At 46.4% G+C, this 13103-nt stretch overlaps 1 protein-coding gene across 1 annotated transcript; it reads right to left on the bottom strand.

Moving 5' to 3' along the window:
- Positions 1-1112: 1112 nt before the first annotated feature.
- Positions 1113-10579, bottom strand: LOC309653685 (uncharacterized protein; the record flags this gene model as incomplete). Its single annotated transcript, XM_082478523.1, has 4 exons — positions 1113-1894; positions 5905-6147; positions 9703-9814; positions 10575-10579. The coding sequence occupies 4 exons, from the start codon at positions 10577-10579 to the stop codon at positions 1829-1831; spliced, it is 426 nt and encodes a 141-aa protein (XP_082334649.1). The 3' UTR covers positions 1113-1828.
- Positions 10580-13103: the final 2524 nt, after the last annotated feature.

Here is a 13103-nt window from a genome sequence, read left to right as displayed (position 1 = left end):
AGGCATCTCATTCTCCCTGTCCAATTTGGGAACCCTTGCTCTCTAGTGTTTTCCTTAAATGAACAATCTTGTCTAACTGGAACATTCCCCACAATGAACATTGTAATTCTAGATCAATATTAGTATAATTTTGCCATCTTTCTAAATATCTACAGCCTCCAGGACCATAATTCTCAAATATAAAATAAGCAGGTGTGCCAGAAGCTGGCATTCTCAACTCTTTGGTGATAAAGGATCTCAGTTCCTTAGCTAGCCTTTGTCAACCCAAAAGAACACACAAAAGAACTGCGCCTTAATATATCAGCAGTAACAAAGAGATGTTACTATGTCCTGGCCAAAAGAAGGCCTGGTATGCACCACCACCAATTCCCAGGGATCCCTGGACTGAGGAAAAAGATCCAACCAGCAAATCCCAAGGAATGGGGACTGCAAACTGATGCCTAACAAAATGGAGAATTATAGCCGCCACCAACAGTTCCAAGCATGGAAACTGAGGGCTGATGCCAAACAGATGGGGAAGTGCAGACTACACTGCCAGCAGTGCCCAATGTGGAATCCAGGGAACAAAATTAGGGGCTAGGGTTTACCACTCAAAAATATACTGGCAATAACCAAGAGATGTTACTGTGTCCTGGGAATTTCCATCTGAAAGGCTAGGGGTTTGGCCTCAGGGAGAATCCTCTACCAGCCAAACTGACCTGCCCTGTAAAGGAAAGCCAATTAGATTGCGAGCACAAACTCAATCAAAGAGAATGGAGCTCAAACCAAGAGGAGCTTACCAACAACCTTCAGGAATGGCAAGAAAGACAGTGAACTCAAAGGAGTTGTGGGCACCACACCTGTTTCTCCTTGTCCCAAATGTTATCAGAAATTTGCTTCAGATCCCATCACTGCCACCAATATATTTATCTTTTTCTTTTTAAAAAGATAAGCATTTAATCATAAAATCATCCTGTTAGCAGGAGGAATCATAAGAGTGGATTTTAGAAAAGTGCACATACATATTTTTATACAGAACATTTCTGGAGGGATAACATATTCAACTGTTAGTGGCCACCTCTGAATGCCACCAATGTATTAAAAAACAAGATTTAACTGAGTAAATTTGAAGATTTACTTTGAATTTTGAATAAATTGGCTTTATTAAACGATTCATGAATCAGGCAGCATCTCATCTGACAGAAAGGGAGATACTTCAACGGGTTACACAACATGGAAGGCTTTTTGTTTTTTGGCCACGCCACATGGCATGTGGAAATCTTAGCTCCCCGACCAGGGATCGAACCCATGCCCCGTGCATTGGAAGAGCAGAGTCTTAGGCCCTGGGCCACCAGGAAGTCCCAGAAGGCTTTTAAAGTAAAGAGGGTGGGACAGGGAAAGAAAATCATCATCAAGGGAAAAAATGAAAGTTCACTGGAGGAAAGTGAAACTTCAGGTGACAATGGCTTCTCATTGGCTAAACTGCGGAATTTTCTATTAGCTATTTCTATTTTCTATTTCTTGTTGCTGGCCAGGAAGGAAGTCTTCCCTCCTCCAGCTGGGGTAGTAAAGTGGTTGCACTTCCTGTTTGGGGTCAGTAAATGACCTCTTCCTGTTGGGGTAATTGATGATGAGTGACACGGCATGAGAGCTCCCTCTACGGGCCTTCCAGACTCCAATTCTAGTTCAGGTTTCCTTTTGTTAACATTCACAGCATGTTTTATTGGCAGGAGGATTCACAATGAGGGAGAAAAGGCCACAAGACTCACCATAAAGAAGGCTCAGAAATTCCTGGGTGTGTCCAAGGGAGGCACAAGGTGGCTGTGGGGTCAGCTGGTGGCCGCAATGATCACGTGGTTCCATCTGATGGGTTTGCAGCTCGATGTGGAATAGTGAATAAAAGGGTCAGTTCATCCTATCAGAGAAACATGAAACTGAGATAAGCTTCCCACTGCTAGAAGCATCTTGAGCCTTCAGAAAAGAACAGAGAACATGTCTAAAGGGTTCGGGAACATCAGAGTCATATCTCCTCAGAGTGGGACTCCCTAGGCCCTCCAGGTCTCAGTCCCCAACTCTCCCTCAGGGACAAAGCCTCCACACCTCTGTCCTTGTCAGCTCACTGATCCCTAGAGGTCCTGCCTATCCCTGAGGACTTAGGTTTCCATGGAGACAGGTTGGTTGAGACCTAGTGATACAGTTGACCAGCCTGATATGCAACAGTTCCCACCACCCTGGGGCAGTTGGGCTCAGGGACACGTGGCTCTGGACCTCATGTGGAGGGTGTCCTTGCACGTCAGCTGTGCCCCAGAAGAGCCAGTAATGCCTGTAGCTGTCCAACTGATTCTCAGGGTATTTTCCTGGGAGAGCCCTTGGTCATCTGACCTCGTATCCAGGAAGCCCCGTGACTTTCTGACTGCTGCCTGTCACGCCAACAACACACCTGTGAAGGTTCTGCTCTGCATGGCCATCTGTCCACCAGGCCCCCCCTTCTAGGGACCCAGATGCTGGGACCACACAAATGCTGAAGGAGTGTCCACCTGCCTAAGGTACAGACACCCCTGTATCCATCTGCATGATTTCTACTGGGAATCAACAACATTTATGGGGATTCTTTGGCCCTAAAGAACAGACCAACCTGATAGAAGCAATGCAATGATTCACAATTACCAGGGTCAATGCACATATACAGGGGCCCATAGCCCCAGATGCCCCACTCACAATTCGCATGGGTGTCCCATACGTACCCACCGATGCCCAAATATTCTTGCTTCATACATACATACATCCAAACACGCACATCAGTGGTGTGCTGGTAAGTGCAAAAAAACTCTCCGAGAAAGGTGGGAAAGACTTCACCTATGCTATCTACGTGGTATAAATATTCCCAGCATGACCAATTTCAGGCTACCCACCTGACATCACTGAACACAGAGCTGGGAAGAGATATGCACCATTGACTATCCCAGGATAGTATGAACCAGTTCCAGCACATCCCATACCTTTTCCTATGAATTTGTGCACACAATCCACTTACACCCCAAGTAGAACCCTCAACTCCCATCACAGATATATAACCAAAAGGATACCACATACACATATGTGTTTGTACATATACATATATATATATATATATCCTGAACACACACGTACATTTCTACCCTCACCCTGAATAAATACACAAACAGACCACCTCTTACTACCTAAATTTTTACAGACAAAACCTTACTCACCCTGAATATTCACATTCCACTCTCACAACTATATATACACACACAACATGGGCCTGAAAACAAACATGTGCAACCAATATGCCATCCAGATGTACACACTGAGTACCTAAACACACAGGCTCACCAAGTACACAACTGTCTCATGGGCAACCCAAAAAGACCCATATGCAATCCCACAGCCCTAAAATACATATACTCCAGGATTCCTGCACACACACATAAACTACACCGTCTACTGGTTTCCAAACACACAAACTAAACTCTCACATCCCCCAGAATACATACCCCAGAAGCCCCAGGAACTCAAAAACACACACAGCCACAAATAACCTATACTTATCAAATACAGCTGACCCTTGAACAACTTGGGGGTTAGGGCGCCAACCCTCCATGCAGTGGTTCTGCATCCATGGATCGTGTAGTAGTCCTGTAGTATTTACTGGAAAAAAAATCCACTATAAGTGGACCCGTGTGGTTCAAACGTGTGTTGTTCAAGGGTCAACTGTACATATAAGTCCACCTCACTAATACTGAGAACACACATACAAGCAACACCACTAAATTCTTCAGGCATTACATTTGGAAATAGACACACAGAGGACTCTAAGCCTCCTGATATACTCACAAATCACAAATACACACACCCACAAACTACTCATGAGTATACCCCCCAAATGCTCAGACACACTCAAAACAGAAAAACACCGACAACCTCTGCAGTCTTACTAATATACATACACAATTCTCACACACCTATGGACACACACATGCAAATATTCCCAAGCCCTGAACATACAGATCCCCTCCCAAACACTATACATTATGCTACCTCTCCAGAATACAAGCTCCCCACCACTACCCCAACATATAAACTGTATATGTGTGTGGGGGTGTTTATATATATATATATTTCTACCCTCACCCCGAATATATAGGCAGACCACCTCTTACTCCTACCAAACACATGTATAAACACCCTAGCATTCTCCAAAGAAATACACTTTGAATACTCCTAACAACTCCATACCTTATGAACAAACTTTGATAATGCATGAACCTGATGATGGACACACACACAGATTAGAATACACAAGTAAGATACATGGAAGTGTCTCCAGCAAACCATTTATGAAACAACTTCCATATATCAAATTATCCCTAGCTATTAGGAGCCAGCTCACACATATGCAAGTACTAACAAATACCCATATCACATATTTCTAATACATAGAAATGCAATTGTCCAACTTCCCTGTAGCAACATAGAACCCCACCTCTTTATCAGATACACATATACTCACTTCCCAAAATACATAAGCTTCAGAGGCTCCTACTGAAAATTACAAATGCACAGCCTCAGCAAATATTCCTCCAAGTGGCCATGTCCCTTGAATACACACACAAACTCATTTAACACATAACTCTCCACAAGTCCCAAATAGAACCACAATTACCCAGAACACTACAAATATGCAATAATATCACCCTATATGCCCTTTGTTCCAAATACACATACAGTACCACACTACTGGCATATACATAACCCCACATTTCCAACCTCTCACACAGAATTAACTCTGCCATCTTGCAGAATACAGAATCATACAAACACGACATACCTACATATACAACATCCACCAGTCCCAGAAAATAGTCACAGACTTGCCCTCTACACATCCAAATATACATAGACAGCTCCTGAAAATGTACACACACAAACACCCCATAACCATACAACATGCCCTGAATACACAAATGATCATCCTACATTCCCCAAATATACAAAATAAACAGACTGGACACCCAAAGTAATATACACCACTACTTTTCCTGACATTGCCCTTATGCATATGCAGATAATCCTTCCAAATCCACCTTTAGACACACATAAATCCCCAAATTCATGGGTGAAAAAAACACATGTAAACATATTCCCCAAACACCTAATTACAAACACCTAACCACCAACTCCTTGAGTATGCCTGCGTCACATCTCAACACCCTCCAAATACAACACTCACTCTTACACACTCTCACAAAAACACAGGCATGACCTCCCTTCAGACACAAACATCCACAGACAAAACCAACCCACACATTTGACTACATATCAGATTCCCACCAACCAATTAAATATGTACAGACCCCATCTATGCTTGCAAATCAATCATGATTTGACATCAGACTACAAATACATGTTTACTACCACATTCAGCAAAGTTGCTCCCATCACTGACAAAAGAATGCAGTTTGGACATAAGTGTTGATTGATGTTTTTATGACAAGAAGGAAGACACTAGTGAAACCATGAGTGTGTTCCTTCGATCTTCACTCATTTTCCAATCACCTGAGCTACACCTTTGGAACCAGATGAGGGTTTTCAACTCGCAAGAACGTCCCTCTAGCTTTTGTACTCTTCAGAACGCGCAGCCTAGAACGGCACCTGTTTAATAGCTCACACACACTACTTACCCCCCACTGTAGGCCCCGCAATCACTGAACCCTTCATGCAGCCGGCTCCCCAGTGGTGCCAATAACCCTGGGGTAAACCCCTCAAGGGAATCGAGCTCTATGGGGGCGTGAATCCACATTGTGGGGAGTCTCCTTACACGGACAAGGGCACAAATAACCCACAGGGTGAACAACAGCACAGAGCGGTGACACCTGAGGGGTGAAAAGTCCCCGTACCCCTTACCTCAGGGTTCCTAGAATTGACTCCAGAGGCGGCCATGACAGGCCCCGCCCCCACCGGACGGCCGTTGGGGCCCCAACCTCCGCGCTCGCGCATGCGCTCCTGTCTTCTGGAGCCGAGCCAACTGCCCCAACAGCCGCCAGGAGCTGTTGGAGGACGGCGGTCCGCGTGCCTGAGAGCCCCGCCCCAGTGGGCGTGCGCAGGCGTGCAGGCGAGGGGCACGCGGGGATCTGTTCCAGGAGGTCTCTGCAGGAGAGGAGAGAAATGCAGGGTCAGGCACGCTAGGGAGCATCTCTGGCGACGCTCCTCGCTGGGAACCTTCGTGAGGGTCTCTTCTTAAAACCAGCTCTTGTGAGATGTGCACTCCTGATTTTTATATTGCACACGTGAAACCCATGCACTTAGCTACAAAGAGTTCTGGAGAGCTCTGCTCTAAGCACAGTAGCCTCAAATTGGGGCAAGTGCTTTCATGCCCTTTGGACTGCAGTTCCTTGGTTCTTCTTTATGCCTTTCAAAAAACAGTAGGTCCTTTTCCCTAGCAAGCCTGAAGTTTCCTTTAAAGAACAATTCTAGCAAAGAATTCAGACCTGGGAAACACTCTTAAGATACTGTCTCCTGACTCCGTTCCTAGAGTTTTTCCAAACGCATTTACTCTACTAGAATATTTTTTCTCAGTGTATTTAATACATGGAGGTTTTTCAATAAATGTTGATTCACAGGTGTTTCCTTTGTACGGTTTTTTTTTTTTTTTTAATAACTTTGAGAGAGAGTGGACAATATGGGTCAATTTCAACACAGCAGGTAGTATGGGAACAATTTCACTTTCCCTCCCTCCTTTTTTGTAATATCTTGCAGACTTTCAGTTGGCATTAAAAACAACAACAACAACAAAAATAGTAGCGGGATAAACTTACTGACCTGACTTTGTAATACTTCCCAAAGAAACTTCAATCATCAGATCCTCTTTCTGGTCAATTGCAAGATTAGAGCATTTCTCACTCAACAGGATGCCTCTGAAGACCCCTCACGTCTAACAGCACTAAGCGCCTCCAAGTGCCCAGACTTGAAAACTCCACAAGACACAAACATTGTATCTCTTTGTTTCTTTAACGTTTCCTGATTGAGTGGAAGATGAACTGTCTTCTGAGGCTTGTGATGCATGTCCAGAGTTGTTTTTTCTCAGTAGTCAATGCCTGCCCGCAGCCTCTGTGCAGGAATAGTCAGAGACCATGATCCAAAGGACTTTTAGATACTCCCTTCTGTGACTGCTCTTCCCAAATTACATTTGGGCTAATTTGATTCTCTCTGTCTCTCGGGTGTAGGATTTTGAAGTATTACAAAAGTGATTGCAGAATTGGGACTGGCTAATTTTTGCACAGTGCAATTTTTGTATCAGTGGCCTTGAGAAGAGTCCTTCAAATACTGTATCAGAATTATGAGTGAGAATCTTGTAAATAATTGGTTGAAAGACTGAACAAAGGGAGGAAGCAACAAGGAAGCCTGCCTTTCTCGAGTGCCTGGGTACAATATTTTGCCTCATCATCCCTCTAGTATGAAGTTATTGTTTGAAAATCATCTGAGTTTTCCTTCATTGTAAAAGCTCCAGTACTGAGTGATATTCCCAAACTGTTTATTTTTTTCAGTCCCTGACAGGAGTTTCTTTAGATATAAAGTTCACCATGATGTTGCTTGAAATATTCTCACCTTATCTTCTCATCTTCTTCTGAGTCAGTTTTTCCTGACAAGGGGCAAGGAACTTCTTAAGCACCAACAGGAGTCTTTTTCACACTGTGGAACAGTCCTTCTAAACCTCTGTTTCCTTCCCCAACACCCCACAATCAGTTGGAGTTCTACTGCAGCTACAGCAGTGAGAGAATCTCATCTCCCAAGAGATTTGGTTGCCATCCTCTGAGGTTTTCAGCCTTCATCTCCCTTGACAAGTTTCCTAACAGTCCTCTCTTCTCACAACACAAAACACGAATACTTTTTCATATCATTTTGATAGTGGTAAACTGACTGACATGGATTCTCAATATGAAAATAATAATCAGACAAGTTTTGTAAAAGGAATGCTACCATGATTCCCATGCAGATGGGGCCATATGCAACGATGAGCCTAGATGGTAAAGAGCGAGTGTATGTAATGCAGACAGGAAATTAACAAACTTGTAAGCAGGGCTTGCAGGCTAGGATTTAGATGGAAGTGGGCTTGTCTGAATGGGGATTGGACACTGGTGGATAAACTCTTGGCATTGTGTCAAGGTGCACATCCATCTCATGGATAGTGGACTTTTAACACCTAGAAAAACCAGGGCTCTAGGATGTTTAGTCCCTTTAACATAAGGAAAGAGAAGAAGATTTTCTGCCTTCTTGTTCCTTACTTCTGTCCTTACCCCTACTAAGCCAAGATGTTCAGTGCTATATGATGGCTCTTCCATTCATCCAAAGAGCCTGCAGATTTTATGTATGTTTACAATTGTGTTTTCTGCTGGAGCCAATATGCACACTTGAGTCTTTTTACTCCAAGTTCTCTTTCTCATAAAGATGAGCAACTAATAATAGCTTGGTATGTTTATACTTTCTTGGTAGTGTTGCCAGATAAAATACAGATTTCGAGTTAAATGTAAATTTCAGATAAACAGGGAAAGAATTTGCAGTAAAACTATGTCCAAAATGTCGCATGGGACAAAGTTGTACTAAAAATGAATTCATTGTTTATGTGAAATTCAAAAGTCAAATTCAGTTAGGCATTTGTTACTTTTCTTTACTAGATCGAGCCACCCTATTCTTTCAGGTGCTTTGAAATTTAAGAGACTAGAAATTCTTGTTCTAGGAATCTAGTGCAGAAACAGAGGAGCCACGATACCCGTTCAAAGACAATCATTGGAAATATCCTCAGATATATTGGAACATATATGAATTTTCAACTACAAAAAAAATGAAGGCATTTTAAAAAATGAAAACAGATTGCCTTCGTTTTTAGTTGCATGACGTATCTCTGGGAAGATTTTAATGAAAGAGATAACACTGGTTTCCTCCGGGAAAGAGGATTGGGTTGACAGGGGAAAGAGGTGGGAGGAGGGCTCGCCACTGCATATTCCATTTTGCACAATTTAATTTTGAACCATGAGAAGGTGTTGCTCGCTTAAAATATTACACTAAAATCATTTAAAAGGTAAAAAACTCAATCTTTAACAACCATGGAATACTATGAGAAAGACATTTAGTGAATTCTGGTCTTGGACATGGGGGCTGCATGACGGTTTTTTGATGGACGGGGGCTTTTCAGCACAAAGGATCATTAGTAAGGCTGGTCCTGCTGGATGTTGGTTGGAGCACAAGGACCACTCCCTTAGGAGTGATGTACATACAGCAGTCAAAGACACTGGATCTGCTGAGACAATCCTAATTTCAAATACTCAGTTCCATGTGGCCATAAATACCCAAGTGTTTATCAGACTAACTGTTCTGAATTTTGTTCAGAAAGTCTAGTCTCTGTTGAAGTAAGTCAAGAGCCAGGTAGGAAGCAGAGTGTGTTGAGGGACACAAAACTAGGTTGATGGAAAAAGAAGTGAAAGGAAGGGACCGTCAAGTCCAACCTCGGTGCCGTGAATCAAAAAAAACAGTTTATAAACTGCGTAAAGAGGCACACGCCAATTTTGTTGCCACTGTGTGAGGTGGAAGGAACTTCCGGTTCTTGCCTACCTGCCAGAGCCCTCGTGGAATGTCTCCCCACCCCCACCCTACCCAGACCCACGTGCCCTCTGCCCCTCCCCCACTGCAGAATGTTTAGATTCAAACCTGCCCCTCCTTCACTTGGATCCTGAGCGTCTGCTGAAGCAGGTCACTCTCTGGGTCCTGGTCTTGACTTTTCTCATTGAGGCTACCAGGCAGCAGTAGTCCGTGCCCAAGCCTGCAGGATGGCTTCAGAAGGAGGTAAGCCTATAGGCTGGGGGTGTGTTCTCACAGACCCTGCCATCCCTCACATCCTTTGGGTTCACACGTGACACTTCACGGTGGGCACACAGTTGGACTGAAGTAGAGGGAGAAGAGAGCACTGGACACACGAGGACATTTCACCTGGGGAGACTGGGGAACCTGAAGAAACCTGAGACTGCACTGGGGAGGAGGGGTCATTGGAGGCGGATCAAGAGGAATTGCCCTGGCTATGGAGAAAGGATGGCAGCAGGCAGGTTGATTCTTTCTAGAAGGGAGACAAGCCACTTTGAAACGTGTGTGTAAGGATGTGTGTGATGTCCTGGTGGTGACACAGGGAGGGTCATGAGGAAAGCCTAGACCTGTCTTGTGTTCCTGAGGCACCTGAAGCTTGCCTCACCATATCTTTCTAAGGGATTTGAACAGGAGCATACTGTATCTAAGGAGGCCGTGGGGAGAGATGGTCTTGGTGAGAAAACTGTTCAGTGGGGCTGTGTGTGGCCACACCTGCAGTGAAGTGCCCTCTCCGAGAGCTAGGCAGGAGGTTACTCTAACTGCCGCAGCCCACACCTCGTCCACTGCTCCCAGCCCAGAGCTCACTTCTCAGTTCAGGCAACTGTTGCTTGGGATTCAACAGGGGATGGGCAACCGTGTAACTTCAGCCAAAAGAGGGCTCAGGTTCCTGAGTTGCTCTGAATTGTTCTTCCTTTTGTGGAATCGCAGTACTTCAAACCTACTTCATCTCGTCCAGTATCTCATGTTGGACTCTCAGGCTGCCTTGAGAGGAAGAGTTTGTTCATATTTCCTGTCACTCCTTCATGGACAGGGAACAGATGTGGAGTGGGGTTGTTTCGGGTGGACTGTCTGTGAAGGCTGCTTCCTCTTTTAAAGGGGGAAGGAGTGTAGCCCAGGGGCAGGAAGACGATCTTCTGTGTTATTATTAAACGTCCTATGACACCTGTTCTGATTATTTAGGTGCACCGTGGTGTGTACCTTGTTCTCCTGAACAGGGATGTGTTCCAGACAACTTGATCGCCACGGCACCTGGCTTATGCCTGCTTCTTAGATTGTCTTTCCATTATTGGGAGCTGGAAGGGGAAGGACCACAGGCGGTCTGTACTCCCACGACCAAAGTAACATGACAATTCCCTGGCCCTTGTTTCATCCTCTGCAGCCATCACTGGCTGTGAAATGACAGAATCTAAGAGACACGCACCTACTTCTCAGACCCCCCCCCAACCCGCGCCGCCTCCTAGGAACAGAACTCCTGAGTGATGACAGTGACTCTGGGCACTGGGGAGGGGGTGGCAGGACCTGGCCCATGTTACATGTCTGCTGTGGGTTGTTCTGAGATGCAGGTGCATTCTGGGCCAGTGTTATGGGTTTGTGTCAAAATTCCATTAGAGAGATATTTTCTAGCATTTTTTTTGTTTTGTGAGGCTAGGAAAGAAAGAGGGGATTTCTACTGAGCATCAGGAAAAGGAGGACTGAGGAGGAGGTGGGGCCCCAATATTTTACACAGTGCCTGTCCACAAAGGGCCTTTGGGTGCCTAGAACTTACCTTGGAGAAAGTCCCTACCTGCTAGTATGCCGGCTGAGGGGCATTTCTCACAGAGCAGATGTCCACCCAGTTCCAGGTCTTAGGAGACAGCCTGTGAGGCTTAGGTGCCAGGGGGTACCTTAGGGAGGCTCTCCAAGTCAGTGCTTGCTGAGGCGATTTCTTCTCGGCAGACAGGGGTCAGGGACCTTGGTGGATGGGCGCGGGGTCACCAGTGGAATAATTCTCAACTGGAGGTCAGGGCATGAAAATCACTTGAAGACATTTGCACGCTGCACAGTTTCCCTTGTCCAAGTGTCCCTCACCTGTGGAGATTTACACTCTGATGCCACAGAAAGCCTCAGTCCCACTTGCCCATTCTCCTCCTCCATTCACTCCTTTCCTTTGCCTCAACAGCATCTCCAGTGCTGGGAACGGATGTGACCATGAACCCCGGTGCCTCCTTGTCTGCTTTCACGGCAGTGCCCTTCCCTCCACCCATTCCTGGCGCCCAGCACCAGCCACCCTGGCAGCAGCACTTGCCACCTCCCATCACCCCAGCATTCCTTCCTGGAAGCAGCCTGCTGCTGCCAGCTTTCCCCAGGACGCCTATGGTGGCGAATGGTGGCCATGGCCCCAGTGCCCCTGGGGCTTGCAACCTCACTGTCCAAGTCAGGTCACAAGGGAGGCCAGTGGAGGCCCCCCAGACTCAGACCTTTGTCGTTACTCAGGCCCCCCTCAACTGGGGCGCTCCAGGGGCCCTCAGCAGGAGTGCTGCATGTCCTGCACCCGTATTCATAGCAACCCCTGTGATGGGGACCGTTGTGACTGCTCCAGCTGTTGGAGTTCGTCAGGCTGGCAAGGGAGGCTGGACCCCAGGCTTTCCTCCTCAAGCTCCACCACCAGCTGCCCAGCTGGCCCCTATCATTCGCCCAGTGAACTCTGGGCCATGGCCACATGGCACTTCCAGGGAGGGCCGCCTGGCCACCAACCAGCCCAACGCCTCGCAGGATGGCTCCTCTAAACCCCAAAGCGTGTACAGTAACTTCCGACGTTGGCAGCACCTCAGGCCCCTGGCCCGGAGACACTTTCACCGGAGTCCTGATGCAGAAGCTTTTTCCTGCTTTCTCATGTGAGTGAACGCTCAGGGGGTCCTGAGCTTATGGGAGCTTTTAGATAAAGAGGAACTGGGGATGGACTCGCACTTTAGGTTTCTAGGGCTACTGGAAGGAAGGTGTGAGGGAGATGTCCATGCTATGAGAAGGCACATTGTCGGTCACATGGGTGGGCCTTCCAGTCCGTGACATCAGGACTGAAATGTGCCCTATCTCAACGGGCCCCACCACCCTGTGAGTCTGGCCAGCTTGCTCTTCCATGATTCTCATGGTAATATGGACTGAAGACTTGCAGTCAGAGAGGGTCGTGGTGTAAGGTGAGGAGCCAAGGAGTGGATGCCGCACTCTCCTGTGGTGCCGTGTCCTTCATACAGGACGTGAGTGTACATGGCCAGGGGAGGTCACTTCAGAGGAGGGGGAGGAGCGCGGGGCCCAGGAGAGCGCTTTATGCACGCCTCCAATTCTTTGTGGAGAATTCCACTAGGAACAGGGTGATGGTAGAGCTCTCCTAAGGGCGTGGGCTCTCTCCCACTAGAGTTGTGAGCCTGGCAGGCATTTCCATCCTAAACCTCCGGTCCCTGGTAAAAAGGGGACTATTACACTTCACTCAGAGG

Source organism: Balaenoptera physalus, assembly GCF_965194825.1.
Source record: "Balaenoptera physalus genome assembly, contig: HAP1_SCAFFOLD_884, whole genome shotgun sequence".
NCBI classification, from domain to species: domain Eukaryota; kingdom Metazoa; phylum Chordata; class Mammalia; order Artiodactyla; family Balaenopteridae; genus Balaenoptera; species Balaenoptera physalus.
This window is presented reverse-complemented; position numbering and strand designations above follow the sequence as displayed.